The 16,410-nt window shown below is 48.9% G+C and overlaps 7 protein-coding genes across 7 annotated transcripts; 2 read left to right on the forward strand and 5 right to left on the reverse strand.

Moving 5' to 3' along the window:
* Window positions 1–839: 839 nt before the first annotated feature.
* C8Q69DRAFT_471531 (hypothetical protein) lies at window positions 840–1,918 on the forward strand. Its single transcript, XM_028630917.1, has one exon. It carries the CDS (start codon window positions 1,037–1,039, stop codon window positions 1,826–1,828), a length of 792 nt encoding a protein of 263 aa, XP_028484436.1. The 5' UTR covers window positions 840–1,036; the 3' UTR covers window positions 1,829–1,918.
* On the reverse strand, window positions 1,919–3,059 carry C8Q69DRAFT_471532 (putative ACN9 family domain-containing protein). Its single transcript, XM_028630918.1, has 3 exons — window positions 2,640–3,059; window positions 2,348–2,447; window positions 1,919–2,246 (listed from the first exon to the last, which is right to left on the reverse strand). Exons 1-3 carry the CDS (start codon window positions 2,856–2,858, stop codon window positions 2,176–2,178), a joined length of 390 nt encoding a protein of 129 aa, XP_028484437.1. The 5' UTR covers window positions 2,859–3,059; the 3' UTR covers window positions 1,919–2,175.
* On the forward strand, window positions 3,060–4,397 carry C8Q69DRAFT_471534 (methyltransferase domain-containing protein). The gene has a single exon (XM_028630919.1). It carries the CDS (start codon window positions 3,477–3,479, stop codon window positions 4,308–4,310), a length of 834 nt encoding a protein of 277 aa, XP_028484438.1. The 5' UTR covers window positions 3,060–3,476; the 3' UTR covers window positions 4,311–4,397.
* A 224-nt stretch (window positions 4,398–4,621) lies between these two features.
* Window positions 4,622–5,721, reverse strand: C8Q69DRAFT_304826 (small nuclear ribonucleo protein Sm D1). The gene is made up of 3 exons (XM_028627188.1): window positions 5,535–5,721; window positions 5,374–5,423; window positions 4,622–5,234 (listed from the first exon to the last, which is right to left on the reverse strand). The coding sequence occupies exons 1-3, from the start codon at window positions 5,546–5,548 to the stop codon at window positions 4,933–4,935; spliced, it is 366 nt and encodes a 121-aa protein (XP_028484439.1). The 5' UTR covers window positions 5,549–5,721; the 3' UTR covers window positions 4,622–4,932.
* A 236-nt stretch (window positions 5,722–5,957) lies between these two features.
* Window positions 5,958–8,767, reverse strand: C8Q69DRAFT_403888 (hypothetical protein; the record flags this gene model as incomplete). The annotated part of the gene is made up of 3 exons (XM_028628019.1): window positions 5,958–6,449; window positions 6,506–8,398; window positions 8,453–8,767. The coding sequence occupies 3 exons, from the start codon at window positions 8,765–8,767 to the stop codon at window positions 5,958–5,960; spliced, it is 2,700 nt and encodes an 899-aa protein (XP_028484440.1).
* A 625-nt stretch (window positions 8,768–9,392) lies between these two features.
* Window positions 9,393–12,233, reverse strand: C8Q69DRAFT_404200 (hypothetical protein; the record flags this gene model as incomplete). Its single annotated transcript, XM_028628030.1, has 1 exon — window positions 9,393–12,233. One exon carries the CDS (start codon window positions 12,231–12,233, stop codon window positions 9,393–9,395), a length of 2,841 nt encoding a protein of 946 aa, XP_028484441.1.
* Window positions 12,234–13,581: 1,348 nt separating this feature from the next.
* On the reverse strand, window positions 13,582–15,216 carry C8Q69DRAFT_304927 (hypothetical protein). The gene is made up of 6 exons (XM_028627190.1): window positions 15,014–15,216; window positions 14,892–14,959; window positions 14,768–14,838; window positions 14,370–14,718; window positions 14,260–14,319; window positions 13,582–14,199 (listed from the first exon to the last, which is right to left on the reverse strand). Exons 1-6 carry the CDS (start codon window positions 15,044–15,046, stop codon window positions 13,872–13,874), a joined length of 909 nt encoding a protein of 302 aa, XP_028484442.1. The 5' UTR covers window positions 15,047–15,216; the 3' UTR covers window positions 13,582–13,871.
* Between the last annotated feature and the right edge of the window lie 1,194 nt (window positions 15,217–16,410).

Here is a 16,410-nt window from a genome sequence, read left to right on the forward strand (position 1 = left end):
CCCGGTTGGCCAAATGGGGAAAAATAATTACATTTAATGGCCGGTGCCAAAGCGCATAATTCTTGAATAATAATAGTTATCGCTCACAGTACGCTTTATCTATCTATATGATCTCTGAATATGTCGAAATTACTGCTTTCTAAATTAGAGACACTATGAACTACTACAATCTTCGGACGGGCGCATTAAGATATGTATGTACATATATACCTACATACATACCTACATTAGCGCATGACACATGCAGGGTTTTATTATACAAGTTATGTTATAACTACCCCCTGCGTAAATAAGTACGACAATTATCGCTCATCTTCTATCATCCATTGGCGCATAATGAACTACTCCCAAGGCTCAGCACAAGGCGGACCAGTGGCGCAGCGCTTCGCACTCGACCTTCAACCATTAGGCTGACCTACTACCGTACCTAAATGCCTGCGAAGGCTAGCGGCAAGGCTCACCAGAATCTATACATCTTGCCCCTGTGGCGAGAGAATGATTGCATGTAATCCATCTATTATGTATGTTGATGTTGATGTTGGTTAATTCCCAGAGACTCTAAAGGAAGAGTAACAGAATGCTTATTATTATTGATTCTTTAGGAATCAAGCTTAAAGCCACCTATCTAAACTATCTTAATGCGACACTCTAGCCTAAAGAGAAAGATAAGGGGGATTTCCTACTACTAGGAAGCTGAAAGAGATCTCCTACTTCTATGAAGGTGAGGGAGATCGCATGCCAAAGTCGTGTTACCTTTATGTTGGGAAGGTATGCAGCTTCCCCTGTCTTGATGCAGGGATTAATCCATCGCAGGTGTTGGTTGTTGCCCACCCAAGCCACACTGCTTTGTTCAACTTTGTTCAAACAGGAGATATAAGATGATTCCCAATCCACCACCAGATGAGCGGTTTCATTGCAATATATCGCTCCATCGTCTTTCTCTTGTCTCTGTGTTCTGATATTGGACACAGTCTCTTTTGGAACACATTCAACTGCTCAGCATCTCCATACTAGACCTGCTGCTCGTCTAGTAAATATGGGCAAGCTGGTAGATTCGATGCTTAGGCTTTGCCCTGGAACCTGCGCATCTTCCCATCTTCATGATGAAAGGCTTCATCTTCCTTTATTCCTTGTGAGAGCAACACATGATGGTTCTCCAAACCATATCCCACCCACAAGCCAGCTCGACCCCGACGGCAGTATGTGGCCTCGACACCGCATCACACGTCCTGTCACTCGCGCCGAAGTCCGTTGCCACTTGGACAAATACTCACGGATCCCGACACAATTCCTCTCCTTCACAACATGGTACCACCTCCATTCGAGAATAGAAACATGGAAAAAGGCAGGCGTGCAGAACATCCGTGTCCACTTCGTCCTTACGACGGCTTTACCCGATACGACTGAAATATATCGAGCAACTGGTTTGATCGAGAATTTCCAACTCCAGCGACAACCATGGAACGAAGAAGAATATCTTCTGCGTGGGCCCGTGGGCCGTAACGCGATCATTTTCTCCCTCTCCGGTGATGGGGAGGATATCCTTGCTGGGATCCCTTTGTTTGGATTCCGATACAAGGAGCCTATATTGAACTGTTTTCAGTTCCGGTATGCACTGGAGCTCTTACCGACAGCATTCTTCTACGGTGGAAATGATACTCACGTTTCTGAAGATGAACTGAGGGAGCGCGTTCGGGAATTTCCTGATACCTTGGAACCTTTGGGTAACGAGAATGCGTTGTGCAGGTTGTTCTTTGATGCGTTGACACGAGGAAAGTTCTTTACGGTCAAGGACTTCGAAGTGTATCGAGGAGAAATCGGGTTATGATTTGTTTATTTGCTATTTCGTTTTCCGTCCGCTGATGTAGTTAGCTAAGAGTATGAGAGGTATGATATAGATTGTTTCGGGAGATATAAACACCCCGCTAAATAATGATTCAATGCGTAGTATAGTATAGTACAAGATCATCTAGAATATATTGCGGAACACCAGAATTTATGCCGGTAATTCCAGTACGTCCCCGTCCTGGAGGGAATCGCTTAGGTTTGCGTCGACCTCATCGGCCGGCGTCAAGCAATCGAATGCAATATCATCCGTAACGCCTCGCTTTTTGAGAACGGAGAATTCTGTTTCCAAAATAGAGCACTCAGGTGAGAAAAGAAAGAAAAAAAAGTCTATTCTTCGCCTTCTTCTCCCTTATTTTGTATCGCCCGCATGAGTTCGTATAGTTGTCCGAGCTGCTGGTCTATAGGGATTTAAGAAGAACCGTCAGCACAATTCCCTAGACGACTGCGCCATACGCCATTTGGGAAGGATCGAATGAATAGGATCTATTTCCCAACTCACCGCTCATCTTGTCCAGCTTCGCCTTATCCAGCTTCTCGCCCTTCCATTTATCGCCTTCCACCTGCTGCGCATATAATTGCCATTCCGTCAGGAATCCAATCTGTATCAATTCACCTCGTCAGTATCATGTCTCTATCCCCCCCCCCCCCCCCCCCCCCCTTTTTTTTTTTATCTCCCCCTTCCCCATCCGTCCATAATCATCCAACCCGGTATATCTCGACTGCGCTGCACGTCCCAAACTGCAGCAATCCCAGGACCCCAGATCCAACATTTCGGGGCGTATTTAACGTACAATATGAATCGGATTCTCGACATTGCGATGCGCTCTAAATTCACTCTTAACGTACTCATCGCCCAGCAGACGCAACTCCGGGGGCAAGGTACGATGCAGGCGGAGGATGCGGCGATAGAGCGGAATCGGCGGGAGCAGAGCCATCGGCGCGGGACCGAGATTGGCTTTGGAGCCGATGGACGAGGGCGTAGCCATCAGCAGACGCTGGAAGGCTCTCATTGTGCCGTTTTTGCCTCTGTTGTTTTTCTTCTGGAGGGGAGAAAGAAGAAGAGAGTGTCCCAAGTTGTTGGGAGTTCCTAGCTAACAAATCCGGGGGAGGAAGGGAAGCTGTTTCGGTCCCGCGGCAAGAGATCCCGCGCTAAGATTATCGGAAGAGAGAAGATCGAATCAACGCAGTGGAATTTGATACTTTTTTGGACGACGTTTCATCTAAACTACATTAACTACTGTAGTTCAATGTGCAAGTTTGCTGTTTGACAAGGATCGTGTTTAGGTCTTACATACATTTCGATTTCGATCTCATTGAGCATCCCGCCAGTTTTCTTGAGTTATTCCCGGCACATGGAGGGGTTATAAAGATTCTGGCTCAGCTACCTACTTATTTACAAAGGACAAGGAACCGAAGAAAAGAGACGGTCTATATATACGTTTTGCTCTATGCATTTCTGATCCTCATACATGTCTACTCTCAACCATTCCTGAACAATCTGGTGCATATCCAAGCGCTACTTTCTGTCTCTCTCGAAAAAGTCCCGAAAGACAACCCGCAAGCACAACGAGATTGATATACAAGAAAAAAAAGGACATCTCATCCAAAGGCACAAAAAAAATCACATCATGCTTCCCACCCCCTCGACATCCCACGTGTCCTTCGACACAATCTACGAACCCGCCGAAGACTCATTCCTATTTCTGGACACCCTCTCCTCCGCCTCCGAGACAGCATGGCTTTCTGAACGTTTTTCAGCCTCATCGCAAACAACATATTCTCCACCTCCTCTCGTCGTCGAAGTCGGGACCGGGTCCGGAGTCGTCCTCGCTTTCGCGGCTGCAAATGCAAAAGAGATCTTTGGCCAGCAAGGTATCATGACGTTAGGAACGGACGTGAATCTCAATGCCTGTGCAGCAACGCAGCAGACGGTGATTACTGCGATTCGCGAGAAAGACGAGAAGGAAAACGAAAAGGAAATCGATGACTCCGGGAAGTCATCGTCGCACTTCCTTGCTTCCCTAACGGCAGATCTATGCAGTCCGCTACGTCCGCATAGTGTGGATGTCCTACTGTTTAATCCACCGTATGTCCCCACACCAGAACTACCGCGTCTTCCATCAGAAGCGGACATTCAGAAGGAGAAAGAAATGTCTCGGTCGGAGAAGTTCGAGCATGAGTCGTATCTTCTGTCGTTGACGTATGCGGGCGGCGCTGATGGGATGGAGATTACGAATCGGTTGTTGGATGAGGTGCCTAATGTGTTGGATTCCGAGAGGGGGGTTGCTTATGTTCTGTTGTGTGCGCAAAATAAACCTGAGGAAGTCAAGGAGAGGATTCGGGCTTGGGGGCACGGGTGGATGGCAGAGACGGTGGGTAGGAGTGGGATGCAGGCTGGGTGGGAGAAGTTGGTGATTGTACGGATATGGAGAGACAATCATAGTATTCCATTGGGGAATTGAATGCATTTGTCTGAGTTACGATTACTTGATCATGGCGCAGTCTAGAAGGTTACGAGGTAATGAAGACGAGATCCGCGCATCTGGTGGCTATTTTCAAATTATTTCTGTCTTCCCTTTCGCAGGGGCTTGCTTTCCTTTGGTTTGGCCAGTAAATCACGATTGATACTTATCAGATCCTGCCGAGATTTCACATTTTCAAAATACCGACTGCAGGCCCAGGATCAATGATCATAGTATCCCTATAGCTGCACTCGTGGTGGCCCGAGCTGCTCCCAGCTGTCAGAAGCACAAAGATTGTGACAATCTCCTGGTTGGCCCTCCATCTAGAGCCGGGCATATTGTCTGCATGTCCTCCGCGCCAACGTTCCGCAACATAGCAAGTCGCCGAATCAATGTAATCTTCCGTATTCACTTTTTCTCTCCAGCCATGCCTCGACGCATATAAAGGAACAAAATCACACTCCATGACGCACACTTTTGCAGGATAAATCAATTATGCCATCCGTGCTCTGGAATAATAAAAAGAGACACATAAAACCCCAGGAAAAATAGTTAGCCACAGGGGAAAAAAGGTAAAAATGACCACAATATCCCGGTAACAATATCCCACTCTACTCCCTCTTTAGAAACCTCTGCCACGTCCGCGTCCACGACCGCGACCTCCGCGGCCACGGGGACCGCCTCGGCCGCGACCGCGATCAGCAGCCTCCTTCCGCGCCTTGTTCTTGGGCTTCGGTTGGTCATCCACCAGTAGCGTGTCCAATGGCAGGCTGTCAGGGAGGATGTAGTAACGGATCGTGGAGCCTCGGATGTTGATGGTGTCCAGAGAGATGGGGTCGCGGCCCTTGGGGGTCATCTTGACCGTTCGCAGAGCGGTGTTCATCTGCGGAGAGACGGAGGTGATTGTGCCATGGAGGATGGTGCCTAGATAATTGCAATTATAGAAAGTCAGTTCCAACGTCCCACCATGTTATAAACTGTAGTTTCCTGGCGCGATGCAAGCAAATAACGAGGGTACCACGCAACGCTGCGACTCGACCGCGACATAGGTTAAGGGACGCACCGTTCTTGAGCTCAATCGTCACCGTCTCATTCGCGCATTTCATAAGGAATCTAGATAAAGAAAAATATGTTAGTTATTTCCAAACATACAGCATAGGAAACACCACAGTGCAGAAGCTGAAGTGGCCTTGAAGCTTCTGGGGCTAGACTGCTAGGACCTACCGAACGAGCTTCATGATGATAGATCAGATCGCGCCTATAGGCACGTGGATATTTCTTCAAAAATTAGAATGTACACTTGGACGTCTCACTAAAAATGGTTCGTGAGATTGGAATACGGCGGAGTTGTCGCCTGTGGTGTACCGCGCGAGCTTTCGTCCTGCGAGTGGGCGTTGCGGCTCAAAAGAAGCTTCGCGGACCCCGGAGAGGCACGTGATTTCTTACAGTACAACACAGCTTACGGAGAGAACCATTTCTACGCGTGGCAAACACTCAAGGAACAAGGAGGGATATCGCTATTCGTCGGGGACTCTCGTATAAACATCTATAAGTGTGATTCCAATGGCATCTGAAACATCACAAGAACACCAACCTGGTAACTGTGTCCTTATCCATCCTTTGAGTCCTGCTCAAAGGCAAATCGCCCTACAGCTCACCGTGACGAGCTCTGAAAATTGACACCTTATCATCGTAGAAGAGGATTTCCCGCAGCCTAAAGCTGACCCGGCTTCTGCTGGCATGAAAGTTGTCATCAGACTCACTAGCGCTTGCGGAGTCGAAAATATCTGAATCATAATCATTGTTGCCGTCCGAGAAGTCGTCGCTATCGGCATCTTCGTCGTCATTGTTTATTTCGTCCTCATCCTCAGGCCCACCGGAGTCAGGCGAAAGGTCATCTTGCGAGATCTCGACATCGTCGAAAGCATCTTGCTTCGATGTCCTTTCAATGATTTCGTAGCACTTTTTCCGTATACCTAAATAACACAGCTGAATCTCGGGTCGTAAAGTGACAATATCCAGTATTTGAAGAGCCAGCTCCTTGGGCTCGACGTGCAATCGACGATCAACCGGATCGATATTCGGTAGGTATAGAGAGCGCAATTGGAATACGTATGGTAGGCGCTGGAGGAAGAAGTGCTAGCACACTTGTCAGTTCGGAGAATATCTTCCGTAGGGGATTGTAAGTTGCTTACCCAATCTCTATGATTTATAGCCATTCCAAGTTCATGGAGATGCGGCATTTGTCCGCTGGTGATGAACGACAGCATTTCTCTGTCGAAGACCCATTTCCTCCAATTGCCGTTGGACACCTCAATGCCAGCAGGCGTCCTTTCAGTGCTATCAACGAGGATCCTTTTCAGGCTCGCGCGTTGCCTACGAATAATATGGCGAAATATCCCTTTGATTGGCACAACTGACTCATACATAGGTCCCTCTTGCAGAAAGATGCTCTCAAGACTGTTGGGAGCGATAGTCTCCTTCAAAAATAGTATGAGATAAGGAGACACCGCATCTGTATGAATAGACTTTATTCGTAAAGGATACTCGGGTGATGATCGTGAATCCTTTCGTTCGTGCAATTTGCCTCGGATACCTGACCTTTCTGATGTAGGCGAAGACGGGGCATATTGTCTCCGCAAGGCTCGCCAGAGCTTCTCATGACCTTCACAGCGAAGAATGGTAAGGCTTGTCAATTGGCGCCAGTCTAAAGCATTCATGATGGTCGGGATGGAAAGAATAATGCGTTCCAGCTCCAGCAGCCCTAGTTTCAGTTTAGACGGCTTAGATACAGTATGTGAATTTGTTTCCTCGTGCTGTATCCTCATGGGATGTTTCGAGACCACAACTTGAGTCTTAGTAGTATCATCAGATGATGGCATCTCTTGCGACGTTGCGGACATAGCGGCCACTTCTTCGCTAGGATCGCCCCCAGAACTGGTGCTTCTGTCCGAATTCGCACCTTCTGGTGGTTCTGTTATAGGAACAACAACCTGACCGGCGGTACTGTGAGTATCGTCTAACTGCTCAGGAGCATTTCCCTCGTCGGGCTCGTGATTCTCGATATTTTCACTATTGGTTGCAACAGGCTTCTCAGAGATTGCCTGCTCCGTACTTTTAACGCCAATTGTACGATTGTGGTCTTCTTCGTCATGTGTCCCCAGAAGAATGTCTAGAACACCTCCGATCCTTGGCCAATTAGGAATATCACTAGCCACTGCATCCTCTTCGGATTCCCGCTCATCCAACGGTCTGAGCCATGGCGATAGGTGTGCCTTCATCGAGATTCCGATACGGAGCTCACGGAGTTTCTCCCGCGAACGTTCAATGAGCACAGCCATCTCCTCCAGATACGACGGCTCGTCTATGTCCAAGACACTAAGGCTCTTCAGAGCTGGTAGAATTGATAATGTCGGATATTCGACATGACTATATCGCTGGAGCGAGGTTTGATAGCCGGACGCATTTGGCGCCATGACACTCGCTGGGTTCTCGGAATTGTCGTGCCATCGAACCCAGACACGTTCTAACCGGCATTCGTGCCCCGGTCGATCAGCTAGCGATGATAGTGCCATCCAGACATCTCGTAATACCCCTGTGGGCATGTCCCACACGAAGGATTCTAGGTTCACCATCCTTGCAACCGCCAGCGCAACCAGGGTACCAAGCATCTTCCCTGTCTCCTTCGTGATGGAATATTCTTGTACCCAGGTGAGTGGTCCGTTTCCAACAGAGAATTTCCGTGTATATTGTGCAAAGTAGTTCCCACGACGAGATTTCCTGGTCTGAGTCTGAATCGGGTCTATTATGGTCGGCGAGGTAGGGTGGCAGCTGTTGCAGCCGCAGTGCGGACAAGGGCTACGCCTAGAAGGCTGAGTGTATTTTCGAGGAATCTCTGTAAAGACGTCCTCGCCCATAACTAATGTCGCAAGTCCGTACGAGAGGGCATCCACTCCGGCGGGATGTTCCGCCGCTGATAACGTATCTGGCCATACAATATCGAATCGTGAGTACATGTGAGGAATGGCCAGCGAATGTAGCGCAGAACAGGTAAGGCACAGCGATGTGAGATCATTCGTATGCGTTACCTGCTTCCAGTCAGTGGCGCTCTCATTCTACGGTGAAATTCAGCTGAGCTTTACCTCTTTGACGATCTCTTTTAAGATATCGACTGGGAGATCCAATAACTGCAGACGCTTCTTAGTATCTGCGGCCGCAATATGTCCAGGAGGCTGCTCTTCAGCTACTGGACGCTCATTTTCCTTGAGTTTCGAGGGCGTTACTGCCTTGATAGCTGATTCCGCATCATGAGCTTGGTCCGGGATCGGGTGATGCTCGAGATCCGCAGACGCAGTACTCGTGTTGGACAGCGAAACTCCATCGTCATCATCGCTGTCCGAAGTATTTCCTGAACCTGAACCGAATGCGAAGAAGGACGATAGACTGCTAGCTGACATGGTGTCTCTCGCTGGTCGCTGCTCGTTTGCGTGAGGTGATAGTGAAGTTCCCATAGATGGGTCCTAAACGGCGGCGGATAGGTACCCGTTTCACTGCGGAGAGGGCTGCAGCTATGGAATAATGAACACTTCCATGTCCCCCCAAGGAACGTCTCAAAGAGGTAAATCTGCTGTTGCCTAGATTGAGGCAACCCTCCGACAATATCCTTGGAGCGGAATCAATGGTCAGAGAGGAGAAGAGAAGCCTGCAAGTTCCAACATCCTCAAAACAACAACTCACTGGCGCGGGAGTAGTGGAGAGCTGCTCGCGGGAAGACGAGCCACGCTTCCCCAGATCGCACGTGCCTCGATCCGCCCGGTTAGCGCGGGGCTGTGCGTTGCAATCGCAGCCATTAGATGATCCTGATGACTAGATGTTTACTTGATTGCCAGACGAACAAACCAACAGTATGATTATATTTATCTTTGATTCGCTAGTGCATCACTGCACCAGAGTTGAATAGAAAACCTGACACAAGCTACTGAATATATATTAAATTGTTGGGTAATAAACATAATCGATGGACACATGAACCTGCAAGATGCACATTACTGTCGGGCTCTAAATGAACCAACGGCAGCTACACTAGCTTGGATGCGCAGTTTCGCCTCCTAAAACCTCTGATATCCTCCCTACGAAGCCCTCAAGACCAGTCAGAGATGTTGGTCGATCGGGCTCAGAGGCGCCTGCTGAAATGCCTGGCATAACCAGTACTTGGGAGCCAATTTCGAGCCATTCGATGGAGGATACAAAGGCAAACGTGATATTGATGCGTTCTTTTTTCGAGGCATCAGATGTCTCGGAAGCCTCGTTGGGTCCCACCCCTATTCCATGCGGCGTGGTATGGCTAGAGTCTCTATCCATATCGTCGCCATCGAAGCTGAAGAAACCAGGCTCGCTAGGTGAGGGAGGAGCTGAGATGGTCTCCTGATCCGCCAATGCGACGCAGGTCACTTTGGCCGTGGCACGGATGTTACATGTATATATTTTCACAGTCCCACCAAGAACCAGGGGCGGAGACAGAGCAGAAGAGAAATCGCTGGCCGGAAAACTAGCGATGAAGCCAACATGGAATGGGAGCGATGTCGATATTGACGAAGCATCACCCTGCTGCGGACTTGGTATACGTGCGAGTATCATGCCTTTCCCAGCCCTTTCAAGTTGTAGAGGTTCCTTGTTAGGAGTCGAACAAACTGGCTCCACACCGATCGTACCGACCTGGTCCTCTAGAAGGGTCCGTACTGGAAACCGCAGGTTCCTAACGCTCACGATGCGCACCCTCTGCCACTCGCCATGAAAGTGCAAATGTGATCTACCTGTGGATAAAGTCTGGCCATATGACGTAGAAAGCTGACCGGATATTCGGCCAGTAGTAGGTAGTGAGTGTGGTGAACTGTAGCCGGTGGGACCAGAATTGGCATATGACTGATTCCGTTGCACATTGCTAGAGACACCATCGTCTGTTCGCGGGTCGACTGGGAACGGTCCTACGAGCAACTCATCCCCGACAGAGATGGTTCCATGACGCATAAGGCCGCAGAGGACAACCCCACGATTGACCTTCTGTTCGTTCTCCGCCGCGGCCGAATAGACTTTGGATGGTGGTATTGCAAACACCTCATCGATGTCGAAAAGATCATCTGGAGTAGTAGCATATGAGTGTCCATCACCGGGTAACTGGATTGTACGAGACGGAGGTCTGCGAGGTATCGGAAGATGCTCTAGGAGCGCATGTAACTTCCCGATTCCGGAGCCATCAACAGCACTGGTAAGTATGATGGGCACCGTTTGGGACCAGTCACCATCAGCGGCTGCAACAGTTTTCATAGCTTCTTCACTATCCAGTGGAGAAATACGCTGCAAATTGGAAGCCTTGTCGGTTTCCTTAGGGACTGGCAGCATATGTGGCTTTTTACCTGCTGTCTTAAGTGCAGATAATACTTTCGTAAGAGTTTGCCTTAGGCCCGAGCGAGACGCCTTATCCAATTTCGTAATTGCGAGCAGGATTGGGACTTCGAGTTTGACACAGAGCTCCAAATACGACAAGCAGATGTCGATTTCCGGGGCCTGTTCTAGGCTAGGCGGTGACAATTCCGGCTTTTTATCTTCACAGCAGTTTGCTGGAACACATAATAGGACATAATGAGGAGCCCAGCTCATCAGTCCACGGACGGTTGATTTGATGTACCGCGTCAGGCCAGGAAGATCCGAAACGAAAGCAAGACGCCCGCCATCAGCGGCCACGTGAATATCGTTCCACGCAGTAGTATTTGGAGAAGCATAGTTTATCACTTCGATTTCCTCTCGGGACTCGGGGTCCTTCGGCCCATATCCGATCAGTTCCTGGGCCACGGAGCTCGTGACACCAGAGGATATTTCATGACGATGTTTTAGGAGACTAAGTCTACTTTTCCCCCGTCCATTGTCCAGGGCTGATGTGGTGAGAGTTCCCAAAAGTGAAGATTTTCCTGCTCCGCTTGGCCCTGTTATGGACACACGAATCTGTTCAGTGCGTGAACTATCCTCTTGCGCTGTAGCTCCGTCGGTCGTCTCAGATAGTGCAGTATCCAAGCCATTGTTAGCCTCAGATGGGCCCATTGGCATAGAGGACCGATAATAATCAATATCTGGACTGACTAGAGCCTCCGCAACCCAGAGATTCTCACTGTGGGTCTTGGGCGTCCCTGAACTTTCAAGGTGAAGATCCTCGGTCCATTCACAGTTTCCTACAACCACTTTTCGCAGAACTTCCACTTTGCATCCAAGACTAGTTGCCATTGCCTGAAGGTTGCTCATACTTTCTTCGAGTTCATCTTCGGTAAGACCGACAAACGTGCCATCGTCAGCAACGCCAATTTCGTAAAGGGCTCCCTGGCTTTCTTCGAGACCTGGTAGCAGGCGAGCAGGCTTTGCAGGAACACCTAGTCTTGGGGTCGCCTCAGGAAGCACTGGTAATACCAGATTGGCGGTAGAAGACGAGTGAAAGGGTGAAGACTGTTGTAAACGCCATAACAACTGCGTCGTGAGTTGCTGTAACCGCTGTTGTCGACTCTGGTCCGAAGGACTCTGCGGAAATCTTGGACTCATCTCAGATATCCCGTGTGACAAGGCCGGGAAGCTCGACTTTGAGTGGTATGAACCCCCAACGAGACGGCCTGTGGATATTGACGAGAACAGTCTGCGCGGCCGTAGAAGAAGATGCAACTTATATTCAGTAGGGCCTTCCTGAGGTTCGGGCTCCAGTTTCGTGATTCCATAATCAGATAAGTAGCCTGGCTCATTCTCTCCCAGACTAGAGGCCGTTCGACTTCTTGTTACGACTCCTCGAGGACCAACTGCGGCAAGCTGTGGGGTTGACGACCCTGATGCTGACCATGGCGAAGATACCCTCGGAGGATCGGGATCATATGTAAACACAGATGCCATCTCGTCTGACCGTGAATACTAGAAAAATAAGCAGCCACGGAACTTTTGACCCCAATTTTCTCAGCCAGTAGGCGAAATCAGACGAGTTCCACTTAAGGGAATACAAACACAATCTTCGCCGGCGGCGGTAACTTCTGATTTATTTCTCGGATAAAAATTTTAAGCTTAAGATCCCTATGCGATACCGACGTAACCTGTGATACCGAACATCAAGGTGAGTCATCTTGGGACTAGGTCCAGCACAGTGTATGAAAGATGATGAGCAGCTACTAGATGTCGAGTGGTTTTGCTCAAGAGCAAATTGTCATACGCGACAAAGACACGGTATCAATGACTGAACATGATGGAATGACAAACAGAGAGACGATGAAATGCAATTGGGAAGACTTCTGTCGCGTACAACACGTCGATATCAGATGATGCCTTAACAGAGTAACGTGGCTCAGTCATTCCAGGCATGAGTCAGGTGATGCGGGGCCTCAGATGACGTAATCTATACTGTAGTTCGATTGATTATTGCCTGGGGATGCAAAACCAAGGATAGTTACCTACTCTACGCTTTCTTGAATCCAGACGATGTACTGCTCTATGCTATATTTCCTGTAGCACTGACATATTCGCCCCTTGTCCAGGAATAGATCAACGGCAGCATATCATCTCACCCGTCCCACAATAAACGATTTGTATGTACAAGCCTCACGGACAATCGGCAGACTCACCAGACGATCACACAGTCAACTTTCCCAAAACATGCAACTAGTAAAACCTGAAACAGAAGCTCGAGTTCCCCCACAGACTTTCCTTGGCAATGGCAATACATAGATGCGACCTACTACTAGAGTACCTGTACGTTGTTGATCATTCACCCCCATATTGATCTGCTTCCTAAGGTTACTACCTACCGTAAACAAACCCCGAGCGGAATCATCACCGTGCATATGGGGCAGAAAAAAATGGAGAAAAGATCTATTCTTAAATTTAGCTTAGGTGGCTGAGATGTTTCTAGAAGCCTGCCCCATTTAGACCCATAGTAACTCACGGGGGCCGAAAGCGGAGAATTGTTGAAGCTTGCCTTTAGGTTCTAGGGCGGTAAATATGGGGGCGAGAACGAAAGAGAACTACCTCGTATATTGGGGCCAGACATAGACTAAACGAGCTCAGTCCATGCTTCGATCGTGGTCGGTGGGTATGATACGTTTACTTGGGTGAGGGAAACGAAGGCTTGTGAAGCAGCCATGCTCGGAAAGAGGTAATTAGATATTTTTCGACAAGCCATCAAGTTGGATAGAGCATAGAACTTAGAAGACCTCGTCTCGCTGGATATACTATTAACACTCTTTGGTTACACGGGAACTGGTATGGGGTAAAAGCACAATTGCTCCTCACGAGTTCTATATATATATATATTATATTGAGAATTGAAATGAAACGCCACCAAAAATGCTCAAACTCTATAATGCTGCGACCTCTAACTCCACCGGGCCTTACACCTTGACCAAGCCTTTTGCTTGCGGTCAAAGAAGAATTGAATGAAGCCATTAGTCCCCTCTGCAAGAAAGAACCATACTTAGACACGCAAGGATGTTATACACATCTTCCCAGGAGATGAACTGGTCATCTCAACTCCTGGCCATGTAATTAAGCAGTAGATTCCTTGGCTGCCTTGCACTTCCCCTGTGAGATGTGTACGTTTCGTGCGGTCGTTCTCGTAAAGACAGTACCGCAGTATGGGCACTCAGACTTGCTGGAAGCCCCTGCTCTTTCCCGCTGATGCCGTAATAGATTACTGAATGTGGAGAATTCACGCCCGTTGCAACCATGATCCCAGCATTGTGGCTTTGGCCTCGCTTCGATCACACGAACCTGATGGTCAGGGTCTGACTGACTGCCGGGAGAGCTGGTGGGTATATGCGATGTTGCCACACTCGATCGCTGAGGCTCAGGGCTAATAGACGCATGGTAGGACCTTGAAGTTTAGATTGTCAGCTTGCAAAGTCTTTTGTCTGGGGTATGGAGATCAACCTACGATCTAAAGGACTGTGAAGAGAAGTCGTACTGGGCCTGGTTAGAAGGATACTGCGGAGGTCTAGTGTTTGTCAGTTACTGACTGAAAGGCACGTTGTAATCAGTACTCACGAAGAGATATATTGGCCCGGAGGAGTCTGCGTGCTTGTGGGTATCATACCCACCGGGTATGGCCCTCGAAGATTCGATTCGTGAGAAGGAACCGGCAGAGAACCTGACGAAAACGACATGTCTCCCCTGCCTCCAAACGACGACTGCTGCCCCGAGGGACCCATCTGATGGCCAGGAGATATACTCCGTGCTTGTGGATCTTGTAAGGTGAGGAAGTTCTGTCGACCATCCCGCTGCCTTGTGTTGAACGGAAGAGGAGAGTTCGATGCAGGTATCATGGGGATCTCCGGGTTCGGAGGAAATTGGTCATTGGGATAGTTAGACATGTCGGTCCAGTCATAAGCTACTCCTAGTCTTGTTAACCTCTCAGCAGTGGACATTATGAGCACAGAACTTACCTTGTAGCGCAGAGTACATTGACTGTTGGTAGTATGGGTCCCGGCTAAAGTCTCCTGAGTAGGAAGGAATGCTAAAACCCGTTGTCTGAGATTCTGTCCATCGGAAGGAAATGTAGAGACGTACATCGATTGCATACCTCGTACTCCCGGGGGGAAAATGAGATGGTTGGGGCTGTATGCCTGTGAGACGTTCTTGACACTGTGTCAGAGTCGTTTTTGACATTGACCGTTAATTCCGCCACTCACCATCAGAAGAGAAGGATGAATGCCAGTCTGCATTGCTTATCCCTGGAGGGATATCGGCTAGATCAATATCGTGACAAGACAGAGCCGAGAGTTGATTGTTCAGATCGAGCGAAGGGCTGCCTGATCCAGCAGGTAGATCAAACGGTGAAGGGTGCAGGAGGTGACCTTGCGTAGGGTATGTCGATGGCTGAGAAACGGTAATGTTGAAGGCTTCAAACTCGGGTTCTGTTGCAGATGAGCCTGTCCTGATGTGAGGACTATGACCTTGTAAGTCTCTGGCTTTCCGTGAAGGCATTTCGGTTGTGGAAGAGATAGAACAAGGCAATGACTCAGAAATTCGAGGACGCGAACGTACGCTTCTTTTCAAAGAGAACAAGTCTCAACAGATGTCCAGATGTTCCCTATTATATAGATATACGATACCAACAGTTCGCATGCAATGCTTATGACGAGGATAAAACGGTGCCAAAGATGAAACAATGCAAAGAATATGGAATTCAGCTCGTCACTGCCACGAATGAGTATGGAGGGCCAACAGCCTTAAGTCAACTTCTACTGGCCCCCTTCGTACTGCTCGGGTTTACCCGAGATATAGCGCACGAAGTCAGGATTGATCAGTCCCAAGAGCATGTCCCAGCAGCTCCACTGTCTGAAAGGGTCAAACGTGCTCTGAACATCAGTAAATTCCAGTGGGTCGGTGAAGATCGAGTACAGTCTGTACTGGAAGCATCAGCGGGCCAAAGCAACTGATTTCTCTCGGATAGCCCCCCGAGTCCAGAAAGCGGGCCTAAACTGGAGAGTAAAGCGTCTGAGCTCAGTGGCTGAATAGAAAATAGGCGGAAAATACACCGTCCAGACCATCTCGGAATACTACTGGCAAACAGGGCACACCCTTGGGGGCCGTCCACGTCGTCCTGAATTGGACATAGTGGAAACACACCTCGTAATCAACGATGACACTCAGCATAGTCTAGTAAACTGGACAGCCACGTTCTGTCCCCAGCCATAGATTACACATGAACGGGGAGTTTAGTCCTGTGAAAAACCCAAGCACTAGGCTATCGAGGCCCTTCAGCAGGCGACTGTCCCTAGTGTTCGTTGGCCCCCACGCTCGATCCGCCCCATCGGGTCATCCACCAAGAACGACTGGCAGTAGATAAAATTAAAGTTAGTATTCTTCACAAAGTGTCGGGGAGGTCTGACCGTGGCTGGGTATGAACATAGCCAGGCGAAAGGTTACCATAAAAAGGAATCGGAGCCAATCTAGTAAGCTTGGCGGTCGTGTCGATCAAAGGAGGGTTGTGCCTGTTTCATCTTTTTCTCTTTTGTAGATTATTTTTTTGAAGTCTCTGTCCGTACTCTAGAATTCCATCGCTTTGTTCCGAGGCGCGTCGGTG

Source organism: Paecilomyces variotii (assembly GCF_004022145.1).
Source record: "Paecilomyces variotii strain CBS 101075 chromosome Unknown C8Q69scaffold_7, whole genome shotgun sequence".
Lineage (NCBI taxonomy): Eukaryota > Fungi > Ascomycota > Eurotiomycetes > Eurotiales > Thermoascaceae > Paecilomyces > Paecilomyces variotii.

Bases quoted from the DNA above. Each gene is read 5' to 3' on its own strand.
- C8Q69DRAFT_471532 (XM_028630918.1), bottom strand. From the start codon at position 2,858: ATGAGAGCCTTCCAGCGTCTGCTGATGGCTACGCCCTCGTCCATCGGC. The intron at 2,448-2,639 runs GTACGTTAAATA...GAATTGATACAG, and splicing joins TCGAGAATCCGATTCATATT to ATTGGATTCCTGACGGAATG. The intron at 2,247-2,347 runs GTGAGTTGGGAA...AAATCCCTATAG, and splicing joins GAAGCTGGACAAGATGAGCG to ACCAGCAGCTCGGACAACTA.
- C8Q69DRAFT_304826 (XM_028627188.1), bottom strand. The intron at 5,235-5,373 runs GTGCGTCCCTTA...GCAATTATCTAG, and splicing joins GACGATTGAGCTCAAGAACG to GCACCATCCTCCATGGCACA.
- C8Q69DRAFT_471531 (XM_028630917.1), top strand. From the start codon at position 1,037: ATGGGCAAGCTGGTAGATTCGATGCTTAGGCTTTGCCCTGGAACCTGC.
- C8Q69DRAFT_304927 (XM_028627190.1), bottom strand. From the start codon at position 15,046: ATGCAGACTGGCATTCATCCTTCTCTTCTGATG. The intron at 14,960-15,013 runs GTGAGTGGCGGA...CACAGTGTCAAG, and splicing joins TTCATCCTTCTCTTCTGATG to AACGTCTCACAGGCATACAG. The intron at 14,719-14,767 runs GTAAGTTCTGTG...TAACAAGACTAG, and splicing joins AATGTACTCTGCGCTACAAG to GAGTAGCTTATGACTGGACC.
- C8Q69DRAFT_471534 (XM_028630919.1), top strand. From the start codon at position 3,477: ATGCTTCCCACCCCCTCGACATCCCACGTGTCCTTCGACACAATCTAC.